The sequence below is a fragment of the Zea mays genome, chromosome 1 (genome assembly GCF_902167145.1).
Source record: "Zea mays cultivar B73 chromosome 1, Zm-B73-REFERENCE-NAM-5.0, whole genome shotgun sequence".
NCBI classification, from domain to species: Eukaryota; Viridiplantae; Streptophyta; class Magnoliopsida; order Poales; family Poaceae; genus Zea; species Zea mays.
The window spans coordinates 54,379,417-54,392,374 of NC_050096.1; the positions used below are offsets into that span (position 1 = coordinate 54,379,417).

The following is a 12,958-nucleotide window of genomic DNA, read 5'->3' on the forward strand; positions in this document are numbered from 1 at the left end:
CTAAGCAATTCCATCAGCACGAGTAAAGCGGTTTCCTTGCCACTCTAAGGGCTTGTTTAAGAGTAAGGAGATTGAATGGAAAGAGATTTTAATCTTTCAATCTCCTCCAATTCCCTTGCTCTTAAACATTAGGCCTATTTAACTCTCCCGTGTGGCTAGTTGCTTCGCTCTCACTGCTTTCACTAAGATTTCTAATGTTTTGTAAGACAAAGCAGGGTCTCTACTTTGAGGTCTTGAGACAAAAGCAGAAGTCGAGCAGGACCCCCTATTACGGCCCTCAAAGTAATTTGAGGACTCCTAGTGGAGCAAGACGGGTGGTGGGTTCCATATGGACCATATGTAATGTTTTGTCAGGATGGATTTGAAAATTGGTGGAGCAAATAAATAAATTAAACCATAAAAAATAAGGAGAGCCCTCACACCAATAGTAGACAAAAGAATTAGGCCTTGTAGGTACCACATAGATTGAATAGGATTGAAAAAGATTAGTAGAGATTTTGAGTTGCTATAGATTTAAATTCACCCAATCAATTCAATCCATATGAATTAAGATGAAAACGAACAGGCTTATAGACCCTCCTATCTAGGAGCAACCCTCTGCTTGAAGGTCCTTAGTCTCATCAGGAACATCACCCGTGCATAACCCATAAATTAAACTAGTCACTTACTTGTACATTGCTACAATTTCTATATATTATATGGATAGACTTTATTTTAATAAAACATATAAATATATATGTTTATGTGGACGCAGGCAACAATCAAGGTCCAAATACTATAAAATTATATGGATAGACTTTATTTTAATAAAACATATAAATATATATGTTCTATTGGTTATGTGGATGCAGCCAACAATCAAGGTCCAAATACTATAAAATTTAATGATCGAACCAGATTAAAATCAGACTCTATTTCTATTTATTTTTTAATTAAAATTAGTTAAGGTCTCAAACAAATTATGAAGAAATATTTGGATCGTAATCCATTATCACCCCTAAGTGACACAGGACGACTGCAAAACCGTGAAAACCGGAAAAACTGGTGCTTTATACGGTAGAGATTTAGACCTTTAGTCGAAGTTTTTTTTCTAAAATATGTCAATCATTGGTTGGGCGAAAAGTCCAGATTTAATTTAGGATACATTCTCAGCCTGATTTGAGGCTAAGGCTATCTTCTGCATCTTTACTCATTTCATCTCCTATTTTAATTTTACTCTGTAAATAATACAATATATAATACAAAACAATGTTTTGTATGGTTATATGTAAGATTTGTTGGCCTAAGACTATCTACAACAGTCTTCCTATCCTATCACTTATCTCACTCCTTATTTCAAACTTCACTTTTATAAATAGTAAAGTCTACAGTACAAGATAGTATTTTACACTATCATATGTACGCGTTGTTGAGCACGGCCTAAGACTATCTCCAACAATTTTATTCATCACATCTTCTATTTCAAGCTCTACTCTATAAACAGTGTAGTCTATAGTGTAAAACAGTGTAAACCATTATTTTGCATAATGGTATGAAGTTAAGAAGGCGCTAAAAAGGATGAAGGTAGGAAAGGCGATGGGCCCTGATGGTATCCCTATCGAGGTATGGAGATGCCTTGGAGACATAGCGATAGTATGGCTGACTAAGCTTTTCAACACCAACTTTCGGACAAACAGAATGCCCGACGAGTGGCGGTGGAGTACGTTAGTACCAATCTTCAAGAACAAAGGAGATGTTCAAAGTTGTACTAATTACCGTGGAATTAAGCTCATGAGCCATACAATGAAGCTATGGGAGAGTCATTGAACACCGCCTGCGGAAGATGACGAGCGTGACCCAAAATCAGTTTGGTTTTATGCCTGGGAGATCAACTATGGAGGCCATTTTCTTACTAAGACAACTTATGGAGAGATTCAGAGAACAAAAGAAAGACCTGCATATGGTCTTCATAGATTTGGAGAAGGCTTATGACAAAGTACCTAAGAGTATAATGTGGTGGCCTTGGAAAAACACAAAGTATCAATAAAGTACATTAATCTTATTAAAGATATGTACACTAATGTTGTGACAAGTGTTCGAACAAGTGATGGAGACACCGATGACTTTCCAATTAACATAGGACTACATCAAGGGTCGGCTTTGAACCCTTATCTTTTCGCTTTGGTGATAGATGAGGTCACAAGGGAGATACAAGGAGATATACCGTGGTGTATACTTTTTGCCGATGATGTGGTACTTATTGAGGAGAGTAGGAGTAATGTTTCGCAAAAGTTGGAATTGTGGAGGCAGATGCTGGAAGCAAAAGATTTTAGGCTTAGTAGGTCTAAAACAAAGTATATGAAGTGTGATTTCAGTGCCATGGGGTATGAGGATGGCGATGTTAGTCTTGATGAGCAAGTGGTACCCAAGAAAGACACTTTTCGTTACTTAGGATCAATGCTTCAGAAGGAGGGAGACATTGATGAGGATGTCAGTCATAGAATTAAAGCTGGATGGTTGAAGTGGCGGCAAGCTGCGGGTGTCTTATGCGACCCCCGGGTGCCACACAAACTAAAAGACAAATTCTACAGAACAACAATCCGGCCGGCTATGTTGTATGGAGCAGAATGTTGGCCCACTAAAAGACGATATGTCCAACAACTAAGTGTGGCAGAGATGCGTATGTTGCGCTGGATATGTGGCCACACAAGAAGAGATCGAGTCCGGAATGATGATATACGAGAGTAGGAGTGACGCCAATTGAGGAGAAGCTTATGCAACATCGTTTGAGATGGTTTGGACATATCCAACGAAGATCTGAAAAGGCACCAGTGCATATCGGAATAATTAGGCGTCCCGAGAATGTGAAGAGAGGTAGAGGTCGACCAACCTTGACGTGGACAAAGGCTGTAAAGAGGGACCTGAAGGAGTGGAATATTGATAAAGAGCTCGCCGTGGATAGGAAGGGGTGGAAGTGTGTAATTCACGTGCCAGAATCCTGATTTGTAGTTTCGCTTTTCCTCCTTAATCGTTTGACCTTCTCTTGTGCTCCTTTAGATCTTGCTGGTTCTTGTAGGTTTTATCTCTTTTTATGTGTTTCCCCGTTTCGTCGTTTTTCGGTTCTCCTTTGCCTTTGTCTCTCTTTTTCTCTTCTTTGGAGGTTGAGCTATAAGGTTTTCATATGAGGTTTCATCTTTAGCCTACCCCAACGTGCTTGGGACAAAAAGGTTTTGTTGTTGTTGTTGTATGCGCGGTTTGCTGACCATAGCCAGACACCTAATGACAACTGCCAGTTTGACAGCGTGCCGCCCGAAAATCGAGCTACCAACCGTCACCGATCAATTCAGGCTCCTTAGATTCGGCCAAATCAAACAGCGCGACTCGCTGTCTGAAATTGAACAGGTCTCTATCCAAAAGGGAGAATTCAGAGCACATGGGAAGCAAACAGACTAGGCCACTAGGGTTTAGGGAAAGTTGCCTCAAACTGGGAGAGATCAGTAGAGGCTACAATTTCCACACATGCACCGAGCCACCTACACCAGGCAGGACACCAGCGTTGCCATATTCAAGGGCACAAACACTTCGAAAGATGACAGTAAGTCACAAATCCTAACATGTGCCACAAAAGCAGTGTTGAGTCTACATCACCTAAATTCTAGTAGTTTCCAGTTCTGAATGTATACAAATGTCTGAATTTGCACCGCATTTCATTCAATAAATAATGTTAAAAGGGAATACACACAAGGTTACAAAGGGACAGTGGATTTCTCTGTAAAATTAGCAGTCAAAATTTTCAATCACAGATCCTTCTTCACACCTATGGATCTAGAATTTGAGTCCAACATCCATTGCTTATAGTTGGTGTACACAGCTAAGATGACAAATTGTGAAAAACAGACGAACATTATCAGTGCATCAAAGAGGAAGGGATACCTCTTGGGAGGCTCTATTTGCAGGTAGGTAATGTGAAGTAGAAGTGAGCATAAAAATGGCAAGCTAAGAACTAACTTTGCCTTGCATGAAATGTTTGATCTCTTTCCGTAGCTTCCGCCAGGTGAGTAGTATATCAGAAAGAATAGGCTAAGAACAGCTATGTATTGTAGAAGAAGCTGATCACGGCAGATAAGTGGGTACATTGAGAAAAGGGCAAAGTACACGAACCATCCGTACATCCGAGGTTCTTCCAGTGCTAAAAGACTTGCAGGTAAAAGAGGAAGCAAAATTGATTTCTCATGAACTGCATATAGAAAACAAAGGAGAAAATGAAATCAATATACTTGCAGCTCAAAAAAAAAAGAACCAGCCAATTTACAGTAAAGCATACCTTGGTATGAGAATAGGTAGAAAGAGAAAGAGTTGTTCATCAGAGAATAAAGGAAGCCAAGATTACTTGGAGACTTGACTTGCTGAACGAATGAAGGCAAGAAAGCCAGTATGGTAGCAGATAGACTCATAAGTTTCAATGGCTTTATCGCGAACAATTTCTTCCACTTGATAATAACTGAAGTACTACACCAGAAGTTTGCAACATAATCCTCATATATGCCTCTCTCAAATGGAGCTAATCGAGAGAGAACCTGATATTACAGACTTCATAAGTTCAGTACCAACTGAGAAGCAGGTTTCACAAGTCTATAAAAAATATAAAACAAGTTTCATGTTGAGGAATAGCACCAGATAGTTGAAAGCAAAACTCTACTTGTTGTATTTATGTAATTCAGCAATATAAATTGGTTTCCTTGAGCATAAAAGGAGGGTATAATTGATCATTACCTGTTGGACAGCCTCATAAGAATGCAAAAATGGCCACCAGACAAGAGCAAAAGTTCCCAAGACCACGAAAGCAAGTTTTGTTACTTCGACAATAGGATATTTCTGTTTGAGGCACTTCCCCAGAAGATGGCTAAAAAAAGCTGGTGCAAAGTACAGGCTCATCTGCAGTACATCATAAAGTTGTAAGATCTATAGGGAGGTCATGGGCATAGTCACATAAAATGGGTTCGAAGGCATCGACCCTCGACCCAGGTTAGTTGATCCTAACCAGGTTCGCGGGTTCATTTTGAACTTGAAGTGTAAAAATCTCTCACAAGTAGCCTGCCATGTTCGGCGACCACGTATCTCAACCATGTCTTCCCATAAACTTTGTGACTGACTGACTGTGGTCATTGGATATTAGAACTCGAAACCATATCCAACAAACTCTTTGTATTAATGGGCATAAAGTGTCCTAGATTAGTCACTTGGAAGGGTCGTAAACATTATAATAAACTAAAGTTCATGTATAGATTGGGTATGTGTGCAACTGTGCGTGTGTCTCATTGTAGCTTTCCCATGATTTCATCAAAACAATTGGCAGGATGTAATGATGCCCACTTCCCAACTCAATTGCTATTGCCAATTTGAGTGAGCTGAAAATCCAGTAAGTACGATGTATGAATCAACATTTGAGAACTAATACTGCACCAATACATATGCATGCCTTACGATAGCATATTGTATTAACTATTATTTCAGGATAAAATGTATAAAAAAATAGTAGGTACTAGGTAGTCCACAGGCCAGCATCACATCTTAACAGTCTATTGTCAATCACTGTTTACTAGGACTCAAACATAAAAGGTAAAGAATAAAATTAACAATTTGGCTGGTTGTTGACACGGTTTTCAGTTGGATCATATGGTCTGCTTTGTATTAACAGTGACAACCTCCTGATCTAAGTAAGGAAGTATCCACCATAGGAACTACTATTTCACAACATTGTGTAATTGGAAACACGTGGCCTTATAAAAACATAGAATTCTCCAGGATGATTGATTGTGCATGTATGGTAACAAAGTTTATGAATGACCGAATGAACACAATTTTCTAGACATGAGGCAAACCTGTTTGTGATTGATTGCGAGAGTGAAGAGAGATGCACCAACAAGCTCATTCTTCGACAAAACACCAGCAATTGCTCCGAGCGTAAGTCCAAGGCTAATGCAATTATACTGCAATACAACACCTAGTTGTCAGCCTACAAACAAAATGCAACATAAAGCACTCTGCTGGTCCGCGCACTTGCCCCACCTAAATCACACACATTATTAGTGCAGTAAAACTCACCTGAAAATGGCCATGATCGATCAATACCAAGCAAGGACTGATCAGGACCAAGGCTAGCAGCCACATCCACCCCTCCCGTCTCTCCTCTCCACTAATACCGACTCCAAGTTTCATGTACGCCCACACAAACCACAAAGCAGATGGGAAGAACACCAACAGATCCGATGACAGCACCGTCCACCGCATCAGCAACTTCCTAGTGGACCAAATCAACAGCAAATCTTAACAACACTCGATTTTCCACGCAACGAGCAGGAAGAAATCTACTGGAGAGGGCGCGTACGATTCCATAGATTCGTAGCCACGGGAGGAGCGGAGAGCGACGGCCTCGGGGAGTGAGGTGTTGATGATGCGGCCGTGGAGGAGGCTCTGGTAGGCGGAGAGGGGCGGGTAGTCCAGGCCCCAGTAGGCAAGGTCATTGTCGGAGGTGTTGCGGTACCAGTCGGCGGGCGTGAGATGGAGTGTGAGCTCCATCCAGTGCCGCTGCGCCTCATAGTCGCCGAACTTAGGCGCCGCACCCTGACCGGAGTAGGGGCCCACGGAAACCAGCACGCGGATGAGGAGGGCAGCGAGCGAGATCAGAACGGCCGTGGGGACCGCCGGCGCCGGTGTGTGCCACGGAAGCCGAACGGCGGCTACGGGCGGATCTGGAGCCGAGGTGCGGGTTTTCCTCGGCTTCGCCATCGGCAGCGTCCTGCGTCCTGTGGATCTCGGACACGCTCACACGCCGCCTGGCCCGACCGCCCGACTGTTCTTAGCTGTTTTTCCCCGAGCAGAAGTTTTGCCATCTCAGTTGAATTGAAACGATCCTGCAAAACCCTCTCTCCAAACGTCCTTTTTTTAAAAAAACGAAATTTTAATCAATCGTTTGTGACATCAAGGTATTACATATTTAAATATAATATAAAGAAATAAGACAAAAAATCTGATACGTAACAACTATATATATATATATATATATATATATATATATAAAATAAATTTTATTTTAATAAAGCACCTCTCCACTAACTATTAAGAGCACAGTGTAGACTACCCCCGCCGCATCCCCTCCCGCCCGCGGATAACGCGCACGCCCCCCCCCCCCCTCCCGCCGCGATTTCCCTCACGCCCGCGGATCACGTGCACGACCGCCCCCTCCCGCCACGAAATCCAAGGGCACGAGCACACCACGCTGCTCCTCCTCTGAGTCCGAGATCTAAAGGCGCGGGAGGAAGGAAATGGGCGAAAGGATCCAGCAGCACCCCGTGCGCGTGGCGGTTAACTCGTCCTAGATCTCGGCGTGGCGCGGCGCCTTCCTCCCGGCCCTGCCGGCGAGAGCGCGGTCCGATGAGGCGACGACCGTTCCTGGACCAGCGACGACCATCGTTCAAGCGCTGGTGGCAGCAGCGGCCGTGGTGGGTGCGCCTCTTGTTCTCCCTCCTCGCCCTCGCATGCGCCCTCCTCTTCGCTGTCCTCCTCGGCTCCCCCGACCCCGACACCTCACCGTCCACCTCCGCTGCATCCTCCGGATGGTGGCCGAGTACCGCCAACCCTTGGTGAAGATCGAGGGCGCCAGCCTCAGCATCGCGCAGGTGGCCGTCGTGGCCACCGGCGCTGGCGAGGCCCGGGTCGAGCTGGACGAGTCCGCCCGTAGCCGGGTCAAGGCAAGCATCGACTGGGTCATGAACAGCATGATGAACGGCACCGACAGCTACGGCGTCACCACCGGCTTCGGTGCCACGTCGCACAGGAGGACCAAGGAGGGCGGCGCTCTCCAGAGGAAGCTCATCAAGTTCCTCAACGCCGGCGCCTTTTGCACCAGCACGGACGACCACGTCCTCCCGACCGAGGCGACACGTGCGGCCATGCTCGTGTGCATCAACACCCTCCTCCAGGGGTACTCCGGGATCCGCTTCGAGATCCTTGAGGTGATCGTCAAGCTGCTCAACGCCAACGTCACGCCGTGCCTACCGCTGCGCGGCACGGTCACCGCGTCTGGAGACCTCGTGCCGCTCTCCTACATTGTCGGCCTCGTCACTGGGTGTGAGAACTCTGTTGCGCTCGCCCCAGACGGCAACAAGGTCAACGCTGCCGAGGCATTCAAAATTGCCGGAATCCAGGGCGGCTTCTTCGAGCTGCAGCCCAAGGAGGGTCTTGCGATGGTGAACGGCACGGCCGTGGGCTCTAGCCTTGCCTCCACTGTGCTCTTCGAGGCTAACATCCTTGCCATCCTCGCCGATAGGGATGTAATCGGATCGGATACGGATGGATATCATCGAAACCATATTTGTTTTTATATTTTTATTCGGATTCGAATTCGAATACGGATAACTTTGGATACGAATACGAATACGAATGTTCTCGGATACAAATACGGATAGATGTGTGTCGAATACGGAACTAGTCGGACACGGATATTGTCGGTAACGAAATTTTTGTCGGATACCATGTAAGACATCATTCCACATATATCATGATTGTAATCATGTATCCACTCCTTGAGTCCAAACATTTTTTAGCATTATATGTGTACATATGTCGCGTTTTTAAAAAATCATGAATTTTTAGGCTATGTGCGCATTATTAATTTATTTTGCATAAAATCATCAAAATACAAATAAGTTACCAAGACTAATAAACATTCTATAAAAATATAACCTCAAGTCTCCACATGAAAATGATAAAGTGAAGTATTGATTATGTTGAAACTTGGATACTTAGAGTGATTTCACGTGTAATTCACGCAACAAGTGAAATTGAAATAAAAGAAACACTATCATATTGTGGATTTTATGGTCCAAGTATTTTATAGGGTTATATTTAGACATATGTTGTGCCTCTATAAAATTTCATGAATTTCTAAGGCTATTTGTGTATTATTATTTTTTTCTAAAAAATTAACAAAATACACACAGCTATCCGGATATCCGAAAAGATTTATTCGAGAAAATATCCGGATATTCGATATCCGATGGATATCAGACATATTGTATTTGAATCCGATATCCGAACAGAATATCCGTATTCGTATCCGTTATCCGAAAAAAGTCCGGATATCCGAAAATTCCATCCGAACCAGCGTTCACCATCTTCGAATCCGGATTCGGACGGATATTTTCCGAACCATATTACATACCTACTCGCCGAGGTCCTGTCCACCGTGTTCTGCGAGGTCATGAACGGCAAGCCGGAGTACACCGGCCACCTGACCCACAAGCTCAAGCACCACCCGAGACAGATCGAGGCTGCTGCCATCATGGAGCACATCTTGGAGGACAGCTCCTTCATGAAGCTTGCCAAGAAGCTCGGCGAGCTCGGCCCCTTGATGAAGCCCAAGCAGGACCGGTACGCGCTCCGCACGTCGTCGCAGTGGCTTGGCCCACAGATTGAGGTTATCTGCGCCGCCACCAAGTCCATTGAGCACGAGATCAACTCCGTCAACGACAACCCGCTCATCGATGTCGCCCGAAGCAAGGCTCTTCACGGTGGCAACTTCTAGGGCACGCTTATTGGGGTGTCCATGGACAACACCCGTCTCGCCATCGCAGCCTTCAGCAAGCTCATGTTTGTGCAGTTCTCTGAGCTCGTCAACGACTACTACAACAACGGCTTGCCCTCCAACCTGTCTGGTGGGCGTAACCCCAGCCTGGACTACAGCTTTAAGGGCACCGAGATCGCCATGGCGTCCTACTACTCCGAGCTGCAGTTCCTGGGGAACCCGGTCACCAACCACGTCCTGAAGTATGTCTGAACTAAAGCTGGGAATGCTTTCAAACTGCAGATGAACAGGATATGAAGGCAGCCTTGTTCCAAAAGCAGTCTTTTGGTGATGTACATGGAGCTTTTGCATAGAGTAACTTATGTGGCAGTTATCTCAAGAATTTTCATCTAGTGGATGTACAGGGTTCGTATAGCAAAATTTCCTTATAGAAAGTTGAAGCTGTATATCGAGGGTGGATTTACCTGTGTTTATCTTTTTGACCCCAAGCCTCTGGGAAGCTGTGAACCATAGCCTCATGAAATATGCATGTTGTTGATTCATTGTTTGTGTTTTTCTTGTTTGTCATTATTGTGCACTCGCTTTTAATATAATACACATTTTGTATATAAGTTACCGTGGTATTATATGTCCCCGTTGCAACGCACGGACACTCACCTAGTGTCACACCCGGTTCTAGGGGGTAGAACCGAGCGTATACCATATGTGTGCCAGGATCCATTTCCACGCATATGTTGACGTCACAAGTGTAATATATCAAAAGACAATGCAATAAAGGCGTAAAGAGAGTATAAAACTTTATTACATCATCTGAAACATTGTGTCTTAAACAAGTATCACATCAAAGTTAAGCGGAAATAAACAACTGGGCAATCTTCCACAGGAAGTTGACCGGCGCATCGTTAGACTTAGAATTCCTCGTCGATAAATTCCCCATCAAAGTCTCTAGCATCACCCTCTGATCAAAATATTAGCAAGGGTGAGCTCACTTATGGTCGGGGCTCAGCAAGTGGGGGAAAAATTAATGCAGGTATAACAAGGTGAGGCTAAGGTTGAGCAGTAAGCATTTTAGTTGGTCAACATTTTATTATCAACACATGTCTTACTAATAAGAGTGAATCCCAAATATCCCAATTAAACGAAGGATTATGAATATAACAAAAACACTTAAGTGAAACCACTTAAGTAAATTATTTGCAGATCATCGGATCTCAATTTATGTCCATCTTTAAGTTCAATTATCATGTGAGGAGTCCAGGTCGCTCATAACCGGGAGCACGACTGATATATCAGTTTTACACTCTGCAGAGGTGGTACAACTTTACCCACAAGCCATGTATCCCATCTAGCCCGGGTTGATCGGACCCTTAGACACTGCCGAGGTGAATGGCTAAGGATCCATTATGAGGTTTTCACAAAATACACTTAATACGAAGCAACCCGCTAAGGTTTCTAAGACGATGGTGGTGGCCCCCTGGGTGAAGTACCTTAGCCAAGAATACGACCTCATGTTAACGTGGGCTGCCAGCACCTACCGCTCCCCCTCTTGCCCATTTTTCAGGTAAGGTTGCTAGGCACTAAGCATATAGAGCTGATTACCAAAGCCAGAGTCATGATAGCACTCGTGGTTGCACTGTTATCCTGGGTGGTCACTCCATGTTCCAATTAAATTTATAATAAAGTTATCTTAACCATCGGGTTAATGTCATAATTGCAAATTAACATTTTTGGAACATTAAACCAATTAATGAGTGACATTAAGAAATCATTAAGTTTAGCGGTAGCATAAATCTTGCACAGCTTAATTATTTCCCAGGTTAAACAAGGAATACAGGTAGTAAATCTAGGAAATCCTTAGTTAGGTAAAACCCATCAAATTATGCAATATATCAAAGAGTAAACATTATTATATGCAATGAATAGGTACAAATAGAATATGCAGAGGGAGAATCCACTTGCCTTGCTCAAAAGCGTCTTGCGGGTCGTCCTCGAACGAGTTCGGATTCTCTACCACAGAGTCCGCTTCTATTATAGTCGCACATCGCACATACAAAAATAAAGTATACACCCATAAATAAACATGCACCATTACATAATCATACACCATTACATGCACATTAACACGTCGCACTAATCACATTTTAATTACGTACTAATCGCGTAAATACTTATTAATTCAATTATAGCTATTAATGTGAATCCTAATGGTGAATTTAGGAGTGGGTGCAATAAATATAATTTTAACTAATATTTATTTTAACACCATCAATGAAATTAAATAACACTTGTTATCTTTTAATACTAATAAATAAATTAATATATTTTATTCCTTCTAACTCAAATTAGTTAGTATAGCAAAAATGAATTGAATAATATTAATATTCTAAAAATCTACATAAACTACTAATTGAACATTTTCTAACACAAGCGAGGTTATTTGACATAAACTAGTACTCTAACAATTTTAAGTTCTAAATCTGTGAACATGTTTATTTGACTAGCAAAAACCTATTTTGCCATCTACTAATGATATTTTCTCCTTTCTTTAAAAAAATGCTAATAAAATAATTAGATAAATCATCTAAAATCCTATATTATTCAAATGACATGAGTTCTATATCATTTTCTAATCCATCAAAAATGCACCTATAATTCTCCAATTAGTTTCTAAAATTTATCGTGACCAATTTTGACTATAAATTCTTATCTAGTATTTTTACCACCAACGTGTGACTATTAAATCTACGTCATATTTCTCTAAACCAACATCAACGCGTCGATTAACATGAAATAACATGGTGCACTACTAATCGCATATTTCTAACAAATTCCATAGCGCACACAAATACACAAATCGGAATCACATGTGTTCATATTACGACAAACAAACTATACAACACATGAATCGAATCAAAAGCACTTTATAAAATACATAAAATAAATTTGGGTCGTCATCAACTTCGGGTTCGTGCGTGTGACGGGGATGGATCGACGGGTTTCGGCCGGACGGAGAGCGGGGCTCGACTACGGACAGCGAGTACGTGGCTCCGGCGAACTCCGGCGACGAACGGCACACTCCGGCGACGAACGACACACTAACGATGGCGTCGAACGCACTGGCGATGAGCGAGGAGTGCTAGAGAGAAAGACAAACTCGAGTAGGTAGGAATGGGGAGGCTCTGTTGTTCCCTTTTATAGGGAGCAGGAGGGAGAAGAAAGGTCTGATAGAGGGAGTAACGTGGTCTTCAATGGCCACCACTGTGTCAGTTTCTAGAGAATAACGAGGGAGAGAATAATGGAGAAGAAGAAACAGTCGCAGTGATTTTCAATTAATCCCAGGCAACGAACGGACGACGGGAGTCGTGGTCGGGCTCGGTCGGTGCATGCGGCATC

General features: G+C 43.1%; 1 protein-coding gene and 1 pseudogene across 2 annotated transcripts; one reads left to right on the forward strand and one right to left on the reverse strand.

The window, feature by feature from the left end:
- Window positions 1–3,623: 3,623 nt before the first annotated feature.
- On the reverse strand, window positions 3,624–6,897 carry LOC100278369 (putative dolichyl pyrophosphate Man9GlcNAc2 alpha-13-glucosyltransferase). Of its 2 annotated transcripts, XM_008673782.1 has the most exons (7): window positions 6,368–6,892; window positions 6,085–6,280; window positions 5,862–5,969; window positions 4,753–4,914; window positions 4,304–4,556; window positions 3,988–4,216; window positions 3,658–3,850 (listed from the first exon to the last, which is right to left on the reverse strand). In XM_008673782.1, exons 1-7 carry the CDS (start codon window positions 6,766–6,768, stop codon window positions 3,832–3,834), a joined length of 1,368 nt encoding a protein of 455 aa, XP_008672004.1. In that variant the 5' UTR covers window positions 6,769–6,892; the 3' UTR covers window positions 3,658–3,831. The 2 variants fall into 2 exon arrangements, with proteins under 2 accessions (NP_001145139.2, XP_008672004.1); NM_001151667.2 differs by having other exon boundaries at window positions 3,624–4,216; window positions 6,368–6,897.
- LOC103634609 (phenylalanine ammonia-lyase-like) lies at window positions 5,323–10,086 on the forward strand (annotated as a pseudogene).
- The last annotated feature ends 2,872 nt before the right edge of the window (window positions 10,087–12,958 follow it).